The sequence below is a fragment of the Scyliorhinus torazame genome, chromosome 3 (assembly GCF_047496885.1).
Source record: "Scyliorhinus torazame isolate Kashiwa2021f chromosome 3, sScyTor2.1, whole genome shotgun sequence".
Taxonomy (NCBI): domain Eukaryota; kingdom Metazoa; phylum Chordata; class Chondrichthyes; order Carcharhiniformes; family Scyliorhinidae; genus Scyliorhinus; species Scyliorhinus torazame.
Genome location: NC_092709.1, coordinates 49,910,920 through 49,935,385, shown reverse-complemented (window position 1 = coordinate 49,935,385; position 24,466 = coordinate 49,910,920). Strand labels below are relative to the sequence as shown.

The 24,466-nt window shown below is 43.2% G+C and overlaps 1 protein-coding gene across 5 annotated transcripts in view; it reads left to right on the top strand.

The window, feature by feature from the left end:
• LOC140408447 (la-related protein 1B-like) overlaps nucleotides 1-24,466 on the top strand; it is a 142,324-nt gene that overhangs the window by 83,160 nt on the left and 34,698 nt on the right. For 4 of the 5 annotated variants that reach the window (XM_072495659.1, XM_072495658.1, XM_072495656.1 and 1 more), the window contains exons 12-14: nucleotides 11,686-11,861; nucleotides 19,808-20,164; nucleotides 22,324-22,447. In XM_072495659.1, the coding sequence (XP_072351760.1) occupies nucleotides 11,686-11,861; nucleotides 19,808-20,164; nucleotides 22,324-22,447 (657 nt within the window). Of the gene's footprint in view, nucleotides 1-11,685; nucleotides 11,862-19,807; nucleotides 20,165-22,323; nucleotides 22,448-23,639; nucleotides 23,719-24,466 lie in introns of all 5 variants that reach the window. The other variant, XM_072495660.1, reaches the window with a different exon arrangement.

Genomic DNA, 24,466 nt, shown 5'->3' with positions numbered 1-24,466 from the left:
GAGCGGGAGCCACCAAATGTGCGACTTACTCCTTCATAGCTGCTACCGGAAGTCCCCTTCAGTACTATTTAAAGACACCTAGATGTTCGATCTCTTTATAGATGTACGCAAGACAGACTTCACTACTTTCATCATTGTGTTTTGGAAGTTTAAAACTGATCCATTTTTAAACATTTGCTTCTTAGTACAAAAAGGATATTGAAACATTAGAGAATGAATGTTACAAGAATTGAGAGAATTTGATTAGTAGGGAAGTTTGGATAAGAACCTGGGAAAGAAAGTAGGCCATTTAAACCCGTGAGTTTGTTCTGCCATTGAATGAAGCTGTGGCTGATCTGAGGTCTAACTCCATATACCTACACACCCTTAATACCTTTGGTTAGCAGCAATCTGGGGCAGGTGTGTTTAAAATGAACAGTTTACCCAGCATCAACTCTCATTTGTGAAAGGGCATTCTGCACTTCTACCATTCTTTTGTTTGAAAAAGATTTTCGAAGTTCACATTCAAGAGGCCTGGCTCTATTTTTCTGCTATGTTCCTTAGTCCGAGACTCCCTAACCAACAAAACTGATTTTCTCACACCTACATTGTTCCCTTTAATAGTTTGAAAACTATTAAATCATCCTTTAAACTTCTAAATTGAAGGGAATGCAACCCTTGTTTATGTACTGTCCCTGTAATTTAAGCCTTGGGAGTCCAGGTATCAATCAAGTGAATCTGGCTGCACTGTAACCAATCACTGTTTGTCGATGTACCATTTGTCAATGTTCTCTGTTGATTATTTTGTCTACTATGTACGTACTGTGTACGTTCCCTCGGCCGCAGAAAAATACTTTTCACTGTACTTCGGTACATGTGACAATAAGACAAATCAATCAACCAATCAATCTCTCCAAAGCCAATGTAGCTTACTGAAGATATGGAGCTTCGAACTGTCCACAGTGCTCCAGGTAAGGTCTAGCTAGGACTTCAAATAGAAGCATGTTCTGACCGTTTAAATTCCACTAGAAATGAAGGCCGCTTGTTTGTTTTTTTGGACCTTCGCATGATATTTTGTTGATCTGTGTACATGTCCTTTTAAGTCTCTGGACTGCTTCTAGCTTTTCACCATTTAGAAAGTACTCCTTTGTCTTTTTTAGATCCAAATTGGATGACCTTGCACTTTTCTATGTAGAAATCTGCTTTTCTCTGTAGCAGCCTCTGCTGCTGTCTCACCATTCTCCTCACTGCCGACCCTCTTGACCTTGTAGCCTCTCCAGCTCCCTAACCCACCCTCTTGCTGCCTACCCTACGAGCTTCAGTTGCTCTGTGACACTCCCCCTCACTGAATCCCCCACTTGCCACTTCCCCCTCCTGAACCCTTGCTGCGTGCAAGAACTCTGAATATGAGTGGCAAGAGGCAGAAGGAACAGCTTCAACTTGGAGGAAATAAATCTGAACTGGAGGGTTGGTGGCGAGTGGATGAGTCACCGAGCAGGAGAGACTGAAAGTTGGAGGTTCGGAAGTGAGAGAGTGGGAAAGGCTGCTCCAAAAGTGCATCAATTGGGCCACACACCTACTTCAAACCAGTGTGAAACGACTTTAAAACAAAACTAGAGTATACATTCCATTTAGTGACCAGCATTAAAGTGAAATAACATAAAAACGAGGCAGTATAAAACAGGGACTTGCTGTAAATAGCATCCATTTTTTAAGGTGCCGAGTGCGGACCTGTCAGGAATCTTGCAGAACTTGCACAAAACACATGTCGCTCAAGTGCCAGGCAATGACCATCGACAAAAACAGAGAACCTAACCATCTCCCTTTGTGATTCAGTGCCATTACCATCGCTGATGCCCCCACCATGAATATCCTGGAGGGACAGGAATTACCTTTGACCAGAAACTGAACAGGACCAAGCACATAAATATTGTGGCTACTATAGCACATCATTGGCCAGCAAGGCTACTGCAAATAACTCTTCTTTTGACTCCCATAGCCTGTCCACCACCTACAAAGGCACAAATCAGTGTGATGGAATACTCTCCACTTGCCTGGATGAGTACAACTCCAGCAATACTCGCGTCCTACACCATCCAGGACAAAGCAGCCTGTATGATTGGCCCAATGCAGTAACATTCAGTAGCAGCATTGTGTGCCATCTAAAAGATTCACTGCAACAGCTCATCAAGCTGCCTTCAACAGCACCTTCCAAACATACAATCTCTACCATCTAGAAGGCAAAGTGCAACAGATGCGTGGGAAAACCACCACCTGCGAGTTCTCCTCCAAGCCACACATTATCCTGTCTTGGAAATATGTCACTGTTCCTTCCCTTTTGCTGGGCCAAAAAACTGCAAGTCCCTTCCTAACAGCACTCTGGATACCTACACCTGTGGACTGCAGAGGTTCAAGAAAGCCGCTCACTCCTCTCGCCTTTTAGAGAAATTAGAGATGGACTACAAATGCTGGTCTTGTCAGTGACACATTCCATAAACAATTTTTAAAATGTATACTGTGATATTCAGCTCTACCTCACCACCACCTCGCCATCGGCAAGACTGCTATTTCAACCTCTAACATCAGCCAACTGTGCCCCCTGCCTCAGTTTATCTGGCGTTAAAACCAGAACCATACTTTTTGTTAACTGTTAAGACCTGAATCTTCCAATGTATGCCTGGCCAGCCTTCCATGTTCTACCTTCCATAAACTTAAGGTTATCCAAAAGTGCTGACCATGTCCTAACTCTCAACCACGTCATTCAGGTGCTTGCTCGTCAACACTGGCTCTCGGTTAAGCAACACCGCGGTATTAAAATTTGAGTCTTTTTTTTCCAAATCCCTCCCATGATCTTGCTGCCATCTAGCTCTCTAATCTCCCCTCACCCTCATACCTCAGCTATCTGTGCCCATCCAATGCTGGCCAATTTTAATTGCTGGACCTATGTCTTCAGTTGCCAATGCCCTTTGCACTGGAATCCCCTCTTAAACCTCTTCCTCAAGAAGCTCCTTAAAATATAGCACTTTAACCACATTTTGGTCAACTGCCCTAATATCACTTTGTGTAGCGCTGTCAAATTTTATTTGGCGCTCTTGTGAAGCGCTTTTGGGAAATTTTATCATGTTAAGGCTGTTATATATAGGACGGCGCAGTGGTTAGTACTGCTGCCTCACGGCACCGAGGACCCAGGTTTGATCCCGGCCCCGGGTCACTGTCCGTGTGGAGTTTGCACATTCTCACCGTGTCTGCGTGGGTCTCACCCCTACAACCCAAAGATGTGTATGGTAGGTGGATTGGCCACGTTAATTTCCCCTTAATTTGTTTGGAAAGGGTGTTATATATAAATGCACGTTTTTGATGTAAGTTCTAGGTACTCTTTTAACTTAAATTCCAATTGTGTTTTTTTGAGACTTTATGCAGGCAACAGGAGACCATTTGATGAAGTAACTCAGGAAATTTTAATAAGTTGTGAGTTAATGTTGATCAAAATAGGGCAGGACTTCACTAGTGTATTACAGTTCTTCCTTCACAGTTCAGCCTTGGGTGCAGGTTGACACTCAGTCTCTGTTCTCTCCCGTAACTTCTGCTTCCCTGTGGAAAGCAGGCACTGTAAACTTCAGTTTCAGTCTTGCTGTGCCCCTTGATCAGTGAAAGTTGCTGCTTATTAACCCTTTCCAAGCTGCAACCCACAGTGTGATAAATGATATTGCATTCTGATTGGCCTAAATGAGGCAAGGTTATTTTCCAACTGATTTATGGGGTGCCTGATCAATCTGTGATTGATCTGGATGGTGCATGAACAGTTTCTGATTCGTTCCTAGAGGGTAATGGTCATGTGTTGATGTCATCTTGCAGTGTTCCCTGACTGGCTCCTTACAATGGCAATTATTTATAGAATCATCCTCATTAAAGTTTGTTTCTGTTAGATCAACGGATGTTATTAAATCTTCCTTGTTCCTTATGATGGGGGAATATGCTGGCATGCCCTCATGATTGATACCTTAAGCCCCTCATCTTGGTCTTTGTTTAATTGGTATTAAATCAGACTGCTATCAGTGACTGTCTTAGAGGCCAATTACTGGGTGATGTTTTTTTCTCCTCTGGTTACTTGGAATAAGTTACTTTTGAAAGAAAGGATAGAAGGAAGATTACAATGTACTAATAAAACTGATTGTACTTAAAGGTATACGGAGTATGTATAGAATGCATAGACATAATCAGTGTTTCAAGTCTCCTTCGAATGGTTTTGATGTCTGCTTTATTTGAGATAAAGCATGTGATGTCAATGTGTTTTTGTTGAGAGAACTGCTTTGCCATAGTGTGTTGTATGTGTCTGCTTGGTACAACTCAATTAAAATTCAGAATAGCTTTGCAAAGCTGACACAGTAACAAAAATTGCAGAAAGTCTATATAAAATCAGTGCTTGAAAGTGATTGGTGCGATAAATATAACAATGCATTTAACAAATGTATATTCCTAAGTAATGAAAGTTGCTAATAACTTTAGTTCTAAACTTACAAAATCAAGGATGGTTACATAATGTAAAAGGAAGTGACAAGTGTTTTTATTGACTTTGTGGTATACAAAACAACGATAAGTATGGACAAACGGCACAGAGGAAAAAGAAAAATATTTACACATCAGTCGGTTTCAACTATTTATATAACTCGTTGTTCTTTCTCTTGCATTATTTACAGTGGTGGTTGTGATTTCCTGTTTTTTCTTCCCCACTGTGTTTTTGGTTCTAGTTGCTGCCCCCCACCTTGCTGTGTCGTGGCTACCCACCCCTGTTCTTTGGCTTCTTAGTTGTTGGCCACAAACAGGCCTTGGAACAACCGAGTGAATAACTCCCACGTTTTGTGGAAGCCCTTCTCCGACTCTCGGATGGCAAATTTAATTTTCTCCATTTGGCGAAATTCCAATAGGTCACTCAGCCAGCCTGCAGCTTTGGGTGGTGCTGCTGACCACCACCCAAGCAGGATTCTCCGGCGGGCGATTAGGGAGGCAAGGGCGTCGGCCCTCCTCCCCATGAATAGACCTGGCTGTTCGGAGACCCTGAAGACTGCCACTCCTGGGCATGTCTCCACCCTCATCCCCACCACCTCTGACATTGGCTCGAAGAAGGACGTCCAAAACCTAGCAAGTCTGAGGCAAGAGCAGAACATGTGGGCGTGGTTGGTCGGACCTCCTTGGCACCGTTCGCATTTATTCTCCACCTCAGGGAGGAAATTGCTCATTCGGGTTCTAGTTAAGTGGGCTCTGTGTACTACGCTTAGTTGCATTAGGCTTAGCCTTGCGCTTGTGGAGGTGTAGTTGAACCTGTGCAGTGCTTCACTCCAGAGGCACCACCCTATTCTAAAGCACAAGGCCTCCCTCGTCTCGTCCAGTTGGGTATAGCCAACCCCCCCCCCCCCCCCCCCCCCCCCCAGCAGTCGCCTGTACATGTCACCATAGAGTTCCCTTCCCTAGGATGTCCGCGTCCGACAGGTTCTCTAGCAGTGATTGTCGTGGTGGTTATGGATATGTCCTTGTTTCCCTTTGTAGGAAGTTTTTGATTGTACGTACTTGCGTTCGTTTGCCCCCGTCAGCTGGAATCTTTTTGTCAGTTCTTTGAGTGTTGTTAGCCTGTTGTTGGTGTAAAAGTCCCTCACTGTCGTCCCCATCCTGTCTCCACCTTGTTTATTTTAAAAAATATATATATATATATATATTTTTTTTAAATTCGTACCCAATTCATTTTTTCCAATTAAGGGGCAATTTAGCGTGGCCAATCCACCTGCCCTGGACATCTTTGGGTTGTGGGGGCGAAACTCACACAAAGACGGGGAGAATGTGCAAACTCCACACGGACAGTGTCCCAGAGCCTGGATCGAACCTGGGACCTCGGTGCCATGAGACGGCAGTGCTAACCTTTTGAAGGTGGCGTCCATAGTTGCCGACTTGAAGCTGTGGTTGTTGTCGATGGTGGCTTTGTCGGACATTAGGTTAACCCGAAATGCTGTCACAGTTGGTTCCACGAGTGTTGCTACCACCACTGGGCTCATTGAATATTTATTAGGTGGTGAATGGAGTGCCGCTATGGCTAGGGCCCAGAGGGAGGTCCCTCTGCAGGAACCCTCCTCCATAAGCACCCACTAGGCTTCAGGCTCCTTTATCTACTCCTTTACCCTCTCCATGGTTGCTGCCCAGTGATAATATTGCAGGTTTGGGAGGACTAGGCCACCCCCAAGGATCTCATTCTCTGCATTACTCTCTTTGGGATCCTTGCATTCTGCCCCACACAAATCAATTTGTCTAGTGAATTGAAAAAGGCCTTGGGGATGTAGATATGGATGGATCTAAACAGGAAGAGGAACCTGGACAGTACGTTCATCTTGATCATCTGCACCCTCCCCGCCAGGGAGAGTGGGAATGTGTTCCATCTCTGAGGTCCTTTTTTACTTCCTTCGTCAGGCTGGTCAGGTCGCACTTGTGGATCCCTGTCCAGTCATGAGCGATTTGGATCCCCAGGTAGCGGAATTTGTGTCGGGCCTGTTTACAAAGAACAAAGAGCAAAGAAAAGTACAGCACAGGAACAGGCCTTTCAGCCCTCCAAGCCCATGCCGACCATGCTGCCCGACTAAACTACAATCTTCTACACTTCCTGGGTCCGTATCCCTCTATTCCCATCCTATTCATGTATTTGTCAAGATGCCCCTTAAATGTCACTATCGTCCCTGCTTCCACCACCTCCTCCGGTAGCGAGTTCCAGGCACCCACTACCCGCTGTGTAAAAAAACTTTCCTCATACATCTACTCTAAACCTTGCCCCTCGCGCCTTAAACCTATGCCCCCTAGTAATTGACCCCTCTACCCTGGGGAAAAACCTCTGACTATCCACTCTGTCTATACCCCTCATAATTTTGTAGACCTCTATCAGGTCGCCCCTCAATCTCCGTCGTTCCAGTGAGAACAAACCGAGTTTATTCAACTGCTCCTCATAGCTAATGCCCTCCATACCAGGCAACATTCTGGTATATCGCTTCTGCACCCTCTCTAAAGCCTCCACATCCTTCTGGTAGTGTGGCGACCAGAATTGGCTACCCTCTTGCTTTTTATGTACGTGTAAAAAGCCTTGGGATTTGCCTTAACCCTATTTGCCAATGACTTTTCGTGACCCCTTCTAGCCCTCCTGACTCCTTGCTTAAGTTCCTTCCTACTTTCCTTATATTCCACACAGGCTTTGTCTGTTCCCAGCCTTTTAGCCCTGACAAATGCCTCCTTTTTCTTTTTGAGGCCTACAATATCTCTCGTTATCCAAGCTTCCTGAAAATTGCCGTATTTATCCTTCTTCCTCACAGGAACATGCCGGTCCTGAATTCCTTTCAACTGACAACTGCCTCCCACATGTCAGATGTTGATTTGCCCTCAAACATCTGCCCCCAATCGAGGTTCTTCAGTTCCCGCCTAATATTGTTATAATTAGCCTTCCCCCAATTTAGCACATTCACCCTAGGACCACTCTTATCCTTGTCCACCAGCACTTTAAAACCTACTGAATTGTGGTCACTGTTCCCGAAATGCTCCCCTACTGAAACTTCTACCACCTGGCCGGGCTCATTCCCCAATACCAGGTCCACTACAGCCCCTTCCCTAGTTGGACTGTCTACATGTTGTTTTAAGAAGCCCTCCTGGATGCTCCTTACAAACTCTGTCCCGTCTAAGCAACTCCTTCATCTCTATCCCACCCTCTTGTGGGTTCACCGGGAAGATCTCGCTTTTGCTCCGGTTAAGTTTGTAACCCAAGAAGGCTCCAAACTCTTTCAAGAGGGCCATATTTCCTTCCAAGCTGCTTTGTTGGTCCGAGATGTAGAGGAGCAGGTCATCCGCATAGAGCGAGACTCCGTGCTCTGTCTCCTCTCCCTTTCCAGTTATTTGTGGCCCTGAACGTGATCACTAGTGGTTTGATTGCCAGGATGAACAGCAGCGGGGTTAATGGGCATCCCTGCCTTGTACCTCTGTGCAGCTGGAAGTACTTAGAGCTGGTGGCATTTGTCTGTACGCTCGCTCTGGATGCGTTGTACAGGTGTTTTACCCAGGCAGTGAACCCTGTTCCAAGCCCGAACTGCTCCAGTATCTCGATGAGGTACTTCCATTCGACTCTGTCAAAGGCCATTTCTGAATCAAGGGAGACGATCACATCAGGTGTTCTCTCCCCGGATGTGGTCATGATCACGTTCAGCAGGCGCCTAATGTTCTATGTTAGCTGTCTACCCTTGACAAAGCTCGTCTGGTCTTCTGCAACCACCTTTGGTATGCAGTAGTCCAGTCTTTTGGCTAGGATCTTGGCCAGTATTTTCGCGTCTGCATTTAACAGCGAGATGCATCTGTAGAAACCGCATTCTGTTGGGTCTTTGTCTTTCTTGGGTGTCAGCGTGATTGAAACTTGTGCTAAGGTAGGTGGCAGAGTCCACTTCCAGTATGGAGTCGACTAGCTGTTGCCTAGCCACCCTCTCTTCCCTATCTCTCTGTGCTTTGTAAGTTATAATGTCACCCCTGATCACAGCCAACAGTGCCCCTCAGAACGTGTAGGGTGCGACCTCCCCATTCTGGGTATTAGTCATACACTCGTCAGTGGCCTGTGATGTTATCTTGCAGAAGGCCTTATCGGTTAGGAGGGTCGTGTCCAACCTCTATGGGCGTTGGGCATGACCCGTCTCCAACCTCACATCCATGTAATGTGGAGCGTGGTCGGAATTTACTAGCCTTGGAAGCACCGGTTTTTCCCACTATGAACAAGTAAATCCGTGAATAGACATAATGTACTCTGGAGAAGGAGGAGAATCTCTCCCCTGGGTGGGTGAATCGTCATGGGTCCACCGCCCCTACCTGTTCCATAAAGAGGCTAAGTTTGTTCGCCATGTTGGAGTTCTTTCCCATTTTGGGTTTCGACCTGTCTGTGGGTCCTGTACACAGCGCTCCAGGGTTTCCCTTTGTCCAGGGGGACACCCAATATTGCTGCCAAGTGTGAGTTCGCCATGTTGATGCGCCCCTGCACTCCGGGATTTACCTTTGTTCGGTAACCCTCCCAAGTGGTTGCTTGCAGTGCCATTTTGTTCCAATTTGCCACGCGTGGCGTGTTGTAGCCAGCCTAATGCCCTCAGTCTTTCTTTACCTTTCTCTCCCTTGTGGTTTCTTCTCTTACCCCCCCCCCCCTCCACCCCCCAATCCCTGTTTCTTCTCCTAGTTGTCTCCCTCTACCCAATGTCTGTACCCCTCCCCATGCCAAGCACTTTTCTCCCTTGCGATGACGCACCACGGCGCCTCTCTCCTGCACACTTCCTGGTGCTAGCTACCTCAGTAGTGTAGTGGCCCCCCCTCCGGGGGCTAGCTGTGCGTACTCCCATCGCCCGATCCCTGGGTTCCCTGTCCACCATTCCATTCACCACCTGTGCTTTGCTGTGCCTGTTCTAACCCTCTCCCTCTTTCTGCCCTGGTCCCCAGGATGAGCCAGTACACTCGTGCGTAAAGTGGTCACTGCGGTGACAAAATGCAGAAATCAACACTAAGCGTTAAGCGTCTCTTCCTGTGGGCTCTCCCCTGCTGCCGCTTTTCCAGTCTGTTCTCTGCGATGGACTTGTCAGTATCTGCAGGGCTGTGAAGAAGTGCCCCCTGCCTTGGAACGTGATCCAGAGCTTGGCTGGGCACAGCTTTCCAAACCTTTTTTTTTCAAAATATTTTTATCCTCTTTTCACATTTTCTCCAAATTTACAGCCACCAACAATAAACAGTAACGAATATAATGTCAATCACCATATCAACAACAACAATCCCATCCTCCCACCAACCCCTCGCGCACGAGGTGGAGGTGTTCACTCTCCGGAGCACCTCACACCAGAACTCCTCCTCCATACCCTCTTCCAACTCTTCCTCCGACTTCGCTTTGATCCCTTCCAGTGGTGCCTTCTCCTCCTAGCTTCCCAAACCTTCTGCCATTGTTGTACAGCGTGGCCTTCACCCTATTAAATTAGACCTGGTGCTTGGCCAGGTCGGCTCCAGTGTCCTGATATATCCCTGATATATCTAAATCCGGTCGGTGGCCTTCCCGGTTACAGATTTTGGTTTGTTTGGCTCAGTGCAGGATTCGTTCCCGGTCCTGGTACCGGTGCATCTTGACAGTGATCGCCCTCTGTTGTTCCCCGGTTTTGGGCTTTGGGCGAAGCGACCGGTGTGTTTTGTCGATTTCTGGTGGGTTGGGAAGCTGTCCCTTCCCACCAGGTTGCCCAGTATTTGGGTCACCGAGTCTGTGGGATTCCTACCTTCGATGCTGCCTGGGAGGCCCACAATTCATAGGTTTTGCCAGCTCGGCCGGTTCTCCTGGTCCTCTACTTTCTCTTTCAGGTTCCCTTGCATGCGACGATCCTTGCCACTTCCTTTTCCAGGGCGATGATCCGGTCTGGTCTGTTGCAGCCCTCTCCAGCTGCTTGATTCTTTCCTCCTGGGCTTCCAGTCGCCTTTCCGCCTTATCCAGGGCAACCTACATGGTCGCCATAGCTTCGGCAACCACGTCCTTCACCGCAGCTTAAATGTCTGATTTTGTTTCCTCCTCCGTTCTCTTGAGAGAAACATTCTCCACTCCTCCAGTGTGTGGTTGGGGGGGGGGGGGGGGGGGGGGGGGGGACTTCTCATGCAGTGGGCCAATCCCCCTTGCTCTGACGAAGCCCGAGTTTTGCCATCTCGTGTGTCGGCCGGTTCAGTCGTTTTGCTTGTCCCGGTTTTTTTCTGCTCCTGGTCTCCACTCGTTCTTTGGATTGGCTGCTGTTTGGCATTTTTCTCTGTCGTGTTGTGGTAGCGGTGTGGGGCTATTTTTTGGTGTCAGTCGGCGTCTTTCAGGCAAAAAAGAGCCTATTTTTCAGGTTTGTGCTGGGGGGGAAGAGAACCACCTGATGTGCGACTTCTCAGCACATCCCTGTCACTAGAAATCGGAAGTGACTTATTTTAACCATCACAAGTTAAACTACACTAATTTCATACACAAGGCTAAATAATTTAACAATGTTTTTCTTTGCATAATGTGTCATTGAATTTAGGGAACGCAGTTGGTAAGTTTTTATTGCTAGTGCGGTGGATAGTTCCACACCAGTATTGTTCAATATTGACATCTTGCATCACTGGCTTAAGAGCCATATGGTTTTTCTCCCTTGTCAGGTGTGAGTATGATGTTAACAAAGACCAAGTCATGGAATGAGCTAGTGTCCCAGAATTCAGCATAAAATTAGATTGGGTTGGCATATTTTGATTATTTGTCTAATGCCCGTAACTAAACTACAAACTAATTGTAAATTTTATCTTTTCTACAAATGGGCTCCACGTGTTGGTGAGTATTGAACAAGAGGGCATAAATCTAAAATTACCACTAATTGATCTGGCAAAATACATGATTTGATTTTCTTGCTGGCGTAAGAATGTGAAACTTGCTGCAAGGAATGGCTGAAGCAGGTAGCACTGACACAGTTAAAGCTTATTGCCCACTTGAGGGAGCAGGGAACAGAAAGATATGGAAGGTGTTTCGAGGAAATTTAAGAAGACTAATGTGGAGTATAACACTGCCATAGTTGAGTTGTGCCAAATGGCCTGTTTGTATCCTATAGATTGTGTAATTGTGTGTAATTAATCCTATCTAATGTGGCATGAAACATAAATTATTTTGTCTTTTGGCACTTTCAGAATCTGCTCCTAGCTCTCCGAGGGTGGGAAGTCCTGTTGACAAAGAAAAGAAAAATGTTGAAACCAATAACCTTCAGGCAATGTCTAAGGGACTTTCTACAAGTTTGCCCGATTTGGAATCTGATCCTTGGATAGAAGTGAAAAAGAGACACCGCCCATCGCAGCTCAATCCAAAGGTATATATGAATTTTGCCTTTTAGCTATAAATTATGTACTTCATTATGAAACAAGTTGATGCCGGATTCCTTGGTGCCAAAACTTTGTGAAATCAACGTACGATGCATTGAATTATAGTGTAAAGTGTTGTGGGATCTGTGCTGAATGTAAACTTATCTCTGAGACAAAGTAAGCTGTACTGCAACAAATGCATGGTTTTGTTTGGTTAGTTGCCTCGACTAATGTCTGTGATTAAGGGTGCAGTGTGTATTGAAGAGATTTTTGCCCATGTAAAGTTTAGAGTGCAACCAGAAATTTGCTTAATGGAAAAGTATTTTTGTAGACCGCTAATTTGTCCAGTAGTAGAATCCATATTGAATAGTCGGGGATAGCTTTTCCACTCTGTTAGTATCAAATGCACTGATGTACACCGTGTAATATTTTGTATTTACCATTCTCAATCTTGTCAAAAGGTGCACAATTGCTGGCAGTTATATTTTGGTGAGTTATCTTTTGAAATTTTCCAAGCTCATTTCAAATAGGAATCCTTAATATTTTTTTAAAGAGGAGACTTTTTATCCTAACAACCTATTACACAAACTTTGGGCTCCAGAGGTTAAATGATAATATGATGGTCAGTTGGTCACCTAGTTTCCTAAATTTAACATAGAATTTACAGTGCAGAAGGAGGCCATTCAGCCCATCGAGTCTGCACCGGCTCTTGGAAAGAGCACCCTACCCAAGGTCAACACCTCCACCCTATCCCCATAACCCAGTAACCCCACCCAACACTAAGGGCAATTTTGGACACTTAAGGGCAATTTAGCGTGGCCAATCCACCTAACCTGCACATCTTTGGACTGTGGGAGGAAACCGGAGCACCCGGAGGAAACCGGAGCACACACTGGGAGGATGTGCAGACTCCGCACAGACAGTGACCCAAGCCGGAATCGAACCTGGAACCCTGGAGCTGTGAAGCAATTGTGCTATCCACAATGCTACTGTGCTGCCCACGATAAATTTCCTTTTAATCTTTTAGTTTGGCAATTCTATAATGTTTAACTTTAATTTATATTGCATCACTTAATTGACTTGATAAAACCAGTGTCATTTAATTAGAACATAGTTTTAGAATTTCAAAAATGTTCAATTTCTTGTTATTTAAGGTGCCAGTCTTGCTTGTACCAATGGACCAGACCAGTCTGCCACAAGTTGAGAGGGGGCCAGAAATGAGTTGGAAGAAAAGTCCCAATATTTATGGTGTCATTTGTGCACACCATCAATCTCCTGTGTCTTTTCTCTCTCCCTCACTCTCCTTTGTCTTTATCTCACTTCCATGTGCTTGCTTTCTCTTTTCCTTTCCTTTACAAATGCAAACTCTCCTTTCCCTTGTTTGTAACATTGTTCACGTTCTTCTCACCTCTTTCCCCATCTCTTCTTCCTTCTCTTCATTCTGTCTTTATATTTTTTTCTCTTTCTAACTCTCTCTCTTATTTCCTCCCTCACTCTTCTCTATCTTTCCTCTACCCCTTTTGTCTTCCTCTTCTTAATTAGGAAAGTAAGCTGAGAATCTCTGTTGGCTTTCTGTGGACAAGGATTACTGGTGCATTCACGAGAAGTCGCCCTGTGTAATTGGTTTTTAATTTTTAAAAAAAATTTAGAGTACAGTAACCAATTCATTTTATTTTTTTTTCAAATTAAGGGGCAGTTTAGCGTGGCCAATCCACCTACCCTGCACATCTTTGGGTGTGGGGGTGAAACCCATGCAAACATGGGGAGAATGTGCAAACTCCACACGGACTGTGACACAGGGCCGGGTCCGAACCTGGGACCTTGGCGCCTTGAGGCAGCAGTGCTAACCACTGTGCCACCGTGCTGCACTGTGTAATTGTTTTTGAGCACTGTTTTGGCTTATTCAAGATATGCAGGCCAAGGCTCAACAGTTGCGATACGAATCCTATGAATGAATAATGATTAAGTTAGAACACCCACTGGCAATGCAGCTGCTCTGATAAAAGTAACAATCAGACATTACAACTGGCATGCTCGTCATGAAAGTGTGCCTTCTGCTCCCTGCAGTACTGCTGAGCCTGCACCGGCAATATTGTGCATTCTTGAGAGTACTCTTTGCTAGCTACTGGGGAGCGTATATTACATGCCAGCCCAGTGATCAACTGAGAAAGCTGGCTGGTCGGGTATTTTGTTGGGATTTGCACTTGGGAGATGCTCAGCAGCCTGCTTAAAATCATGACAGGCTAGAAATTGATTTGATACCTGATCTTAATGCAAAGGGCAGCACGGTAGCATAGTGGTTAGCACAATTGCTTTACAGCTCCAGGGTACCAGGTTCGATTCCCGGCTTGGGTCACTGTCTGTGCGGAGTCTGCACATTCTCCCTGTGTCCTCACACAGTCCAAAGATGTACAGGTTAGATGGATTGGCCATGCTAAATTGCCCTTGGTGTTCAAAATTGCCCTTAATGTTGGGTGGGATTGCTGGGATATGGGGATGGGGTGGAGGTGTGGGCTTGGGTGGGGTGTACTTTCCAAGAGCCGGTGCAAACTCGATGGGCCGAATGGCATCCTTCTGCACTGTAAATTCTGTAAAAGCAATTGAACCTTATTTGATCTTCTATGCTGTGGTATTGCAGGAGCACACAATAAGTAAAAGTCGGGGACACAAATCTCTTTCCTCTCCAAGGACTTTGAAAAAATTACCTCCACTGGAACGTGAAGTCCTTGTCCAGTGATACCCAATGTCCTCCTTGCATCAACTCCATTGAACTTGGACGATCTTTTATCTGCTTTTTGAAATTAATTTCCAATAATATGAAGCTTGGAACACTGATCAGCTTAAGATTTAAAATCCGCTACTGTGGTAAAGAAATAAAAACAGCAAAACAATAAGACTATTAAAAGTGAGGCGCAGGCAGACCAGGAGAGACTAAAACCATCAACAGACCACCTTTTACCTCTGCTCCCCTGCATCCTTTCGCCCCCCCCCCTCCCCGGGTAACTGAAGCACACAGGTAATAAACTTTAAAGTAAAGAATACAATTAAATAAAAGTGATTGAAATTTATAGACTGGGGATATGCTTTGTAGCTTGCAGCGCACAAAATATTTAAAAATTCAATTTTTATGAAGATTGCATTAATATTTCACATCTGGTATGCTATATACGGTATTCACTGAAACCAACAATTTTTAAAAAGGTGAGTGATATCACTTGGCCCATCATAACTCGCCTATCCAGAAAAAAACCCAGAAAGTCCCATCGCACAATCTAATCTAAGTTAATCACTGGTTTTTGCCATCATGTTCTTATCTTTGCTTTTATCATTATGCTATCTTATCTTTACTGTCTGAATGAAAAATGTTTGGCAATTTTGCTGAGCTTTTCACCATTTGAGTATATCCATAAGTTCTAGTAACCTTTTTAAAAGCAGACCTCTGTTCTGCATTAATATCTGAGAGAAGTAACCTTTGTGCGAGACATGTGCATACAGCCTTTGAATTGTTCCTTACATTAGCTTAGACTGCAGATTCGTAATTTTATTTCTCCAAGTTGTTATAGTCAAGTTGCATTTCGTGAATTATTTTTGGTGCAACCCCTTAGTAAGTGCACTGCTTCAGTTTAAAAAAAAAAGGAAAGTCCTGATTTGCAAGGCTAAACAAAATAGTGTTCATTTCAATGACTTCTAATGTTTCCATTTAAAATTGTTGGCTAATGATTTTTGATTAATACATCTCTTGGAGTCTTGCTAATTATTTTCAATCTCTGCAGCTTTCATGACTTAAAAATTACAGCATATGCTTGCAATGCAAAATGGGCTTTTAGTCATAGCAACGCCCAATTCAGAAAGCTTTCTTTTTTAAATTCTTTTCGTCTTTCAAAGAAATTTGAAAAAGTATTGTTAAGCCTGGAGTACATAAGGGAATACAGGGACAACAATTGTGTAATTCTAGAACATTTTATCTTGAGCTTCCAAAGGAATTGCTTTTTGTTTACTCGGATCCCAGTTTCTTTTTTATTTTGCCTTAAATAGGTTTTGACAACTCCAAGCACTACAGATGTAGGCTAAACAGTGTACACGTTCCCCTTTGTGTGGGGAAGGCAGTTGTGTCCGTTTCCTTTTAACCTGTATTGACACAAATAACATTAGTAACTGGCGTGAGATTTCCCCTTAGTGTAGCATCTAGGCAAGTTTTGACTTCTGAAGTCCCACCAATCATTAGTTGGGGGGGGGGGGCAGAGAAAGAGAGAGGGGGGAGGGAAGAGAGAGAGAGAATCAAAATTTTAGCTCTTTTCTCTCCCGACATATGCTGCTATTTATTACACAATATTCTAAACCGACTAGCTTCTGTCAGATATTGGATTACTACTGTTGGTATTGTCTTCTGAGCTAGGCTCATATTTCATAAATTTCAAATCATCTAAAACTCAACTGCCAGCATCTTCTTTTGCTAATTTAACCCCCATCCTTAGTAGTAAAGCTTTCAGACATCTCTAACTTACTCTCTGAAATACTGGCCTTTAAACTCACTGACCTTTTTCCATGCTTTGGAAAGCCATTTCAAACCAGCTCTTTAACAAAACCGTTACATGTCCACATAGGCTTTCTTCTTTTTATCTTAAATGTCTTGAGTAGTTTAATGGTGATGGTCACAGCTGGCTCTTCGAAAAGCTCCCCAATGAGTTCCAACTCCACAGCTCCTTACTCCTAGCCCTGCATTTCTCCTTTTCAAGTCTTTGTCCAAGCCCCTGTTGAAAATGACTAAGTCTGCTTACGCCACTGTTTCAGACAGTGTATTCTAGGTTGTAACTTGGATCAACATTTTTCTCCATTTCACCTCTTGCTCATTTGCTATTACTTTAGCGTGCAGCTCCTTTAACAATCCTTCTGTCAATGGGAACAAACCTTTTGTGATTTTGGTAATCTCTTTCATATTTGTCTTTAATCTTCCCTGGTGTAAGGAAAACAATTCCAGGTTCTCTACTCCATTTAACTAACTCTAGTTTCTCAACCCTTGTGCCACCTAGAAAACTCCTCCACCCTATCGAAAAGAAACACAATTCTTGAGAAGCAGCATTACATGGTCAGTCTCATTTCTGAAATATTAATTGAACAATGAGTCGTCCAGCCAAAAGTATTAAAATTTGTACTTCTCAAGATTAACCAACTGTACTCATTGCTGTACCAAGAAATAAGTGTATAGTTTATAACCACATTACATGCCACATCAAAGGTTACATGCAAAATAAGAGCTCTTGGTGTAGGGGGTAATGTTCGCAAGGATAGATGATTGGTTAGTTAACAGAAACTGAGAGGCATAAATGGGTCATCTTAAGGCTGTCAAGATGCAACAATTGGAGTGGCACAGGGATCAGTGCTGGGCTTAAGATTTTTACAATTTATATAAATTACTTGAATGAAGCACTAAATGTATGGTTGCTAAACTTGCTGATGCCACAAAATTAGATAGGAAAGTCAGTTGTGAAGAGGACATTAGGGAGCTTGGTTAAGTGAGTGAGCAGAAAATTTGGCCGGTTGTGGATAATGTGGGAAAATGTGAACTTGTCCACCTTGGCAAAAAGAATAGAAAAGCAAAATATCATAAGTGATATTGCAGAACTCGGTGGTACAGAGGGACCTCCGTGTCCTTGTACATGAATCTCATAAAGTTAACATGTAGGTAAAGTAAGTGATTAGAAAGGCAAATGGAATGTTATTGCAAGAGGAATGGAATATAAAAGTAGGGATGTTTTGCTACAGTTTTACAGAGTGTTGGTGAGACCACTGCTATGATCCCAGTTGCTGTTAAAAATGGATGGGAAGATTCCAGAATGGAAATTGACTCAAAAGACCATAATTTTTAACTTTTTCATAAATCATAACCATTTAACTTTTACCTTTTTTATAAATCATGGAGAAACAGACTCACAGGACCACTAATTTGCTTTAACAACAAGGAAAATAACATTTATTCATCATGGAAAAGTTGGATTCTGATACAATACTCCTTTCTTCCCCCCCTTAGTTTAACAATTACACACAGATTTTAAGACTAACACTGATGAAGCATATCTTAAACTACAATGGTCTCAATAGCACAACATCCCGCAGAAAAATACTTTTCACTGTACCTCGGTACACGTGACAATAAACAAATCCAATCCTTTAAACACACAACATGGCAGTGGTCAAATACACTCTCCACTCTCAACCTCAGGTGACTGTCTGTGGATTTCCCCTGAATCCCCCTAGATGATTGTCTCGAGAGTTTCCAAACTCCATTATCAAAAAGGCATGCTTTAAAATATTCTTTCGCAATAATGCTTTCCATTAGGGATTTGCCTTCCCAAATCCAGTCCAAGTTTTCTAAACGAATCTTTTAAACTATGCTTCCACTCCACTTTTATAACAGCGAATCCAATATCCAGGTTTTGCACCACTCCCTTTTAGGATTAATTTGTCATTACTGCTGTACAAACTTCGCAATTGCTTTAACTCTCGATTCCTGAACTCTATACTGATCTTTATTATTGTCACAAGTAGGTTTACATTAACACAGCAATGAAGTTACTGTGCAAATCCCCTAGTCGCCACACTGGTGCTTATTTGAGTACACCGAGGGAGAATTCAGAATGTCCAAATGACCTAACAGCACGTCTTTCGGGACTTGTGGGAGGAAACCGGAGCACCTGGAGGAAATCCATACAGACACGGGGAGAATGTGCAGACTCTGCACAAACATTGACCCAAGCTGGGAATCAAATCTGGGACCACTGTGCTACCGTGCCACCCATTAAATGGCATCAAACTTTTGATTTCCCCTTAAGTCTGCTTTCCCACTTTAAATCTTGTTACTACAGTTATCTCTTTAAATCAGAACACTTTGTTCCCATGTGTACTCTTGAGTTCTTTAGAACAATATCTTGATCTCTGTCCTTTTAACTTCAGTCGTCTTAAGACATTTTTTCTGTCCCAATTCCGTTATCTAGACAGTAATTGGTTCTTTGGAAAGCCTGTCTCTTTGCCGCTCCTGTCCAGTCTGTCTTCTGGCAGATGTGCCCTCCAAGGTGTCCTTCAGCTGCCAACAAATTCAGCTAAACCAAGAACAAAGAAGCCTTTTCCCTTTAAAAGCACCTCCAATTCCTATGCCATGCCCACATACGTCTGACTCATTTACTCTTCATGCCATAGCCCTCTCCAAGCACAATAGAAACATAGTTGAAACTTAACCAACCCCCACACATACAAAACACCTTTGCCCAGCATGACTCTTCATTTACTCTTCATTCAACAGAAACATTAAATTAAACCCACTTGAAGCTATAACTTCTAATGTTTACTAATACAAATATAATCCTTGCAAACACCTTTTGTTTTCCTAACCGCATCTAGAATACTGTGTATAGGTCTCCTTGTTTAAAAAAATATATAACTGCATTAGAAGCAGTTCAGAGAATCTTCACTCAACTAATACCTGGGTTGATTTGTGAGGAAAAGTTGGACAGGCAGGGGTTGAATCCATTGGTGTGTAGAAGAATGAGATGTGATCTTATTGAAACATAGAGTCCGAAGGAGACTTGACAGGGTGGATGTTGAACGGATGTTTCCCGTTGGGAAGGACAAGAACTAGGATACACAGCTAAAAAATAAGGCTTTTTAAAAACTTTTTTTCAGAGGGTTGTATGTGACTCTTTAGCTCTCTTCTCCAGAGAGTGGTGAAGTCAAGCAGGGTCATTGAATATTTTTACGGCAGAGGTAGATAGATTCTTGGCTTATAAGGGAGTTGAAGGTTCCCAGGAGTAGGCGGGTATGTGGTGTTGAAGCTGCAGTCAGATCAGCTATGATCTTACTGAATGTCGGAGGAGGCCCGAGAGGTCAAGTAGCCTGCTCCTACATTTTTATGTTTCTATAAAATAATGAAAATGAATGATCTAATTTTGCTGATTTGTAGGAAAATGAGTCACCCAAACCTCAACAAGCTCATAAACCGGATCAAGAAGAGCAGGAGGAATTGGATTTCATGTTTGATGAAGAAATGGAACAGATAGAAGGACGCAAGAATACCTTCACCGATTGGTCAGATGATGACTCGGACTATGAAATTGATGATCGTGATGTGAACAAGATCCTGATTGTGACTCAGACTCCTCCTCACATGCGCAAACACCCGGGCGGTGACCGTACAGGAAATCACGTTTCACGAGCAAAAATTACAACGGAGCTGGCAAAGGCTATCAATGATGGTTTATATTACTACGAACAAGATCTTTGGATGGAGGAAAATGGGCCAGAATATTCAACAATAAAGGTAAATTACAGACTGGCTACATATTACTATTTTTTTTAGGTTTGGCCAGTAGCTTGAATCAGTCTGTAGCTGTATCAAATGTAATTGTTTTGTGTAATGAGGTGTCTCTCTTAAAGGGATCAACAAATTCATTGGCCAAATGTTATTATACCCTAAATCAAATAGTCTATTGCGTCGTAATCGGAGATGGCGTGCTCAGCATACTATAAAATAAATTTTATTTTTTAAACCCATCACCTTTCAGAGTAATCTGTTTTATATTGACCTTCATTTGAAAGCTATGTACAGGGTGTGACTTGTTTATCCCTTAATTTTTAATTATGTTGGAATTAAATCCATATTTCTAGAGAAGATGTAGGTATCTCACAGTTTGAAACTTGTCCAGTGGAATGTTGTCACTAAAATCGACTGTTCCGTACCATAAATGGGCTTTGTATAATATATGATTGTACTGAGAACAAGCAACACATAAAGGAATGAAAGAAATGCTGAAATATAATTTAGCCGTTTACACATCCGAAACTAATTCAGAAGAAATACTTTGTTTACTTTTGAATGGGAAGATGGGGAATACGAATTGGGGAAAAATGAGTATCAGGGCCACAAAGTTTAAGCCTTCATCTTTCCATTCTCCATTTAAAATGTATTTGCAGGGGGTGGGAATAGATGTAATGGCCTACAGTAACACACAATAACGGATTCTCAATTTGAATTTGGCAACTATAATTTATTGTCTGTTCAGTAAATTGCTGAAAAAACCTGGAAATTGCTGCTTTGTTGGATTTGAGCTTAAAGCGAGGCTTCCTCTGAAGCAGGAAGAGTCTAAATGCCCTGACCAATTTTCTTTTCCCTCACTCCATACTACCAAAAGCATATCAAGCAATTATATCGGTGACTGCCATATTTGCCTACTAATAGTTATTCCACTGCAAAGTAATTGCACATAAAAAGCATTTGGGTGTTTGAGATGCAATAAAGTGCTATAATAATAGCTTCTTCTCGCCTCCCTTCTGGAAATGTGAATCAGAATGTGGAAATGAGCATTAGTGCTGCAATGTCATTAAATGTTTTACTCCTTTAGTTCTTCTAAAATAGGATGTGTATTTAATTGTAAGTATTGTCCGCACACACACATTGCATATGTGTTAGCTCCTCTTATCAATCCCAAAGTTGTGATTTGCACTGAAATAACATGTAGAATAAAATTAATAGAATCACTGCAGTACATCCATCCTTTATGATACTAGATCAGCTCCTTGGTAAGGAGATGAGGTATGTAGTTTTATCCAAAGGCAACAGTTTGGAGGCCCAATTTTTTTCATAAGCTGTTTTAACATTGAACATGGCTTTCTCACCTCCGCTTTCTTAACATTTGAGTTGCGTTTGATGTTTTAAACAGCAGAGTACAGGGTAGAATTTAGAGTATTTCAGTCACATCGCTAAATTTTCTTAGTCAAAATTATCCCGTGTCATTGCATGTTTTGCTCCTTTAGTTCTTCTGAAATATGCTGCATTGCATTTCCTTGTAAATGCTGATGCCGGGGGGATGCAGTAACCACTTTTCTCAGATAACAACAGTCAATGGGAAATATCCATATCTAACTTGGAAATTTTGATCGTAATAGTTGATCTTCATAATGATGCAGGAAACGGTGTTCACTCAGCTCCTGCCCCCACCACTTCCTCACTTGACCCTCTGGAGCAGGAAGCCAAGAATGGGAAGGAGTTAGCCTGATTGTGAGCAACAGGGTGAAGAGCAGCAGTAGTAGGCATTACAGCCCCTTTGCAGCTCACTATTTGATTGAAGCCAAATCCTGTAGAGCAGGGAAACCAGGGAGAATGAAAGTTGATGCCTGTGGCCAGTCAGGTAACAGCAAGAGCGAGCTTCAGAAGAGGTGAGATACAAGAGCTGTCGCAATTTGTTTTTTTAAAATTTTAATGTTTTTTTAATCGTTAATTTTGTGGTTCTTGAAGCTTGCTTAGAATGTGGTCACGTGGTTGCTAAGGGCCGTTCTGGTCAGTATGCATAAAATACATAAATAACAACCTGTTAATTGGCTGCATTTTAGTCCTAGTGGGTTTTTAAACTCCATGTAAGCAAATAAGCCACTAAAGTGAAAGCTTTCCCCAATAATTGTGCTTTTCTATTTACGATATAGCAAGAAATTGAGAATTTTAAGAAGTTGAATGTGATCAGTAAAGAACATTTTGATACCCTCGCACCTGAACCACAAGTTGACCCAAACCAGGAGGTGCCTCCTGCACCACCAAAGGCGCACCAAGGTAAGATCAGACTAGTCTACAGAAAACATTTAATTCTTGATTAGAGAATGTCTGATTCCAGTTTCCTCTAAGAGTAAGTTCATTTGTTGAATTTAAATGCGCAAGAAGTGATGGGTGGCATCTATTTTTACTTCTGAAATAGATCTAATAGTTACTGCATTAAATCTGTGATACAAATTGATCCCTTCTGCTTTTATGTCCTTAACTAGAATGGATCAAATGTCTGCACAAAATGTCATTGATGTTTGTTTCCAATTCACAGGCTTGCAGAAAAGGAGAAACATTTTTGTTTGTTAATGGCGATATGAAGCAATAAGACAGCACAGGAGTGCAGTAATGTCACTGTTAAGCGAGTGATTCAGAGAACACGATTAAAATTCCTCCATAGTAATTTATAAATTTGAATTGAGTTTAAATAAAAACTAAATGAGCTTGGAATAAAATATTGGTATCTGTAAAAAGCCTGCCGTTTTGGTCACCACTTGGCAGTAACCTCGGCATCAATATTCCTGCCAAGTTATCCTCCCCAACATCTTGGTCTGGTGGGCGGCACAGTGGTGCAGTGGTTAGCACTGCTGCCTACGGCGCTGAGGACCCGAGTTCGATCCAGGCCCCGGGTCACTAATCTGTGGAGTTTGCACATTCTTTCCGTGTCTGCGTGGGTTTCACCCCCACAACCCAAATATGTGCTGTGCAGGTGGATTGGCCACACTAAATTGCCCCTTAATTGGAAAAGCAATAAATGGGTACTCTTAAATTTTTGATCAATAAGGGGATCGGGGGTTATGGGGAGAAGGCAGGAGAATGGGGATGAGAAAAATATCATCCATGATTGAATGGCGGAGCAGACACAATTCTGCTCCAACATCTTATGGTGCTGAAGTGGGGACAGTTGTCCACAGACTGGTCAAGCAATAAACTGGCGTAGGCATGATTTTCTAAGTATGACTGTCAACCAATGCCTCTGGCTCCACAACTAACATCCCCTGGTTTGCCCTACCCAATGTCAGGACTGACATATCAGTCGTGTGAACGCAGTCAAGTGAGTGGCCCTGGGAGTCCTTGGTGTTCAGACCCCATGAAGTCTCATGGCTTCAGGTGAACCATTGATACGGTAATCTCCTACTGATGACCATTTATCACCCTCTGTCAACCATTTAACCAGTACTCCCCTGTGTTGAACACCTCATAGGGGAAGCACTGATCGTAGCAAAAGCAAAGAATGTACTTTGGACTGGAGACTTCAATGAAGCACATGGCTGCTTGTTTAGGTATGTGTGTCCTTTAGATTCTTTTGTGGTGGCCATACGTGTGCAATAGTTTATGCACAGGAGATTTGGGCTACTATGTGGCCATGCAGCTTGCAACATTGACCTCTGTCATCATAGATTCAGTCTTCTGATAACTCGTTCACTTAAGTGATATCGTAAGTTGCTGAATGCATTGCATATGGCAATTGCTACATGTGGGCACTGGCCACATTTCAGCTATGCTGCTGCAGGGCAGCACGGTGGCACAGTGAGTAGCACTGCTGCCTCACTGCGCTGAGGTCCCAGGTTCGATCCCGGCTCTGGAGTTTGTGTGGAGTTTGCACATTCTCCCCGTGTTTGCATGGGTTTCGCCCCCACAACACCGATGTGCAGTGTAGGTGGATTGGCCACGCTAAATTGCCCCTTAATTGGAAAAAATGAATCGGGTACTCTAAATTTATTTTTTAAAAAGCTACGCTGCTGCAAACCTGTACTCTGGAATTAGCAATGTTTCCAACCAAGATGCCCCAGAACAGCTTCAACACTACCCAAAAATGTGGCATATTATCCACAAAAGGCAATTCAAATCCAACGTGATGAATTAGGAGGTTATTCCAGATTAATGTTTTGCTGGAGAGATGGTGCAGAAGGGAGGACTGTAGATTTCTGGGACATTGGGACCGTTTTGGGAGGCAGTTGGACCGTTACAAGGTAAACTGGTTGCACCTGAACCGAAATGGCACTAGCGTCCTTATAGGGAGGTCGCATA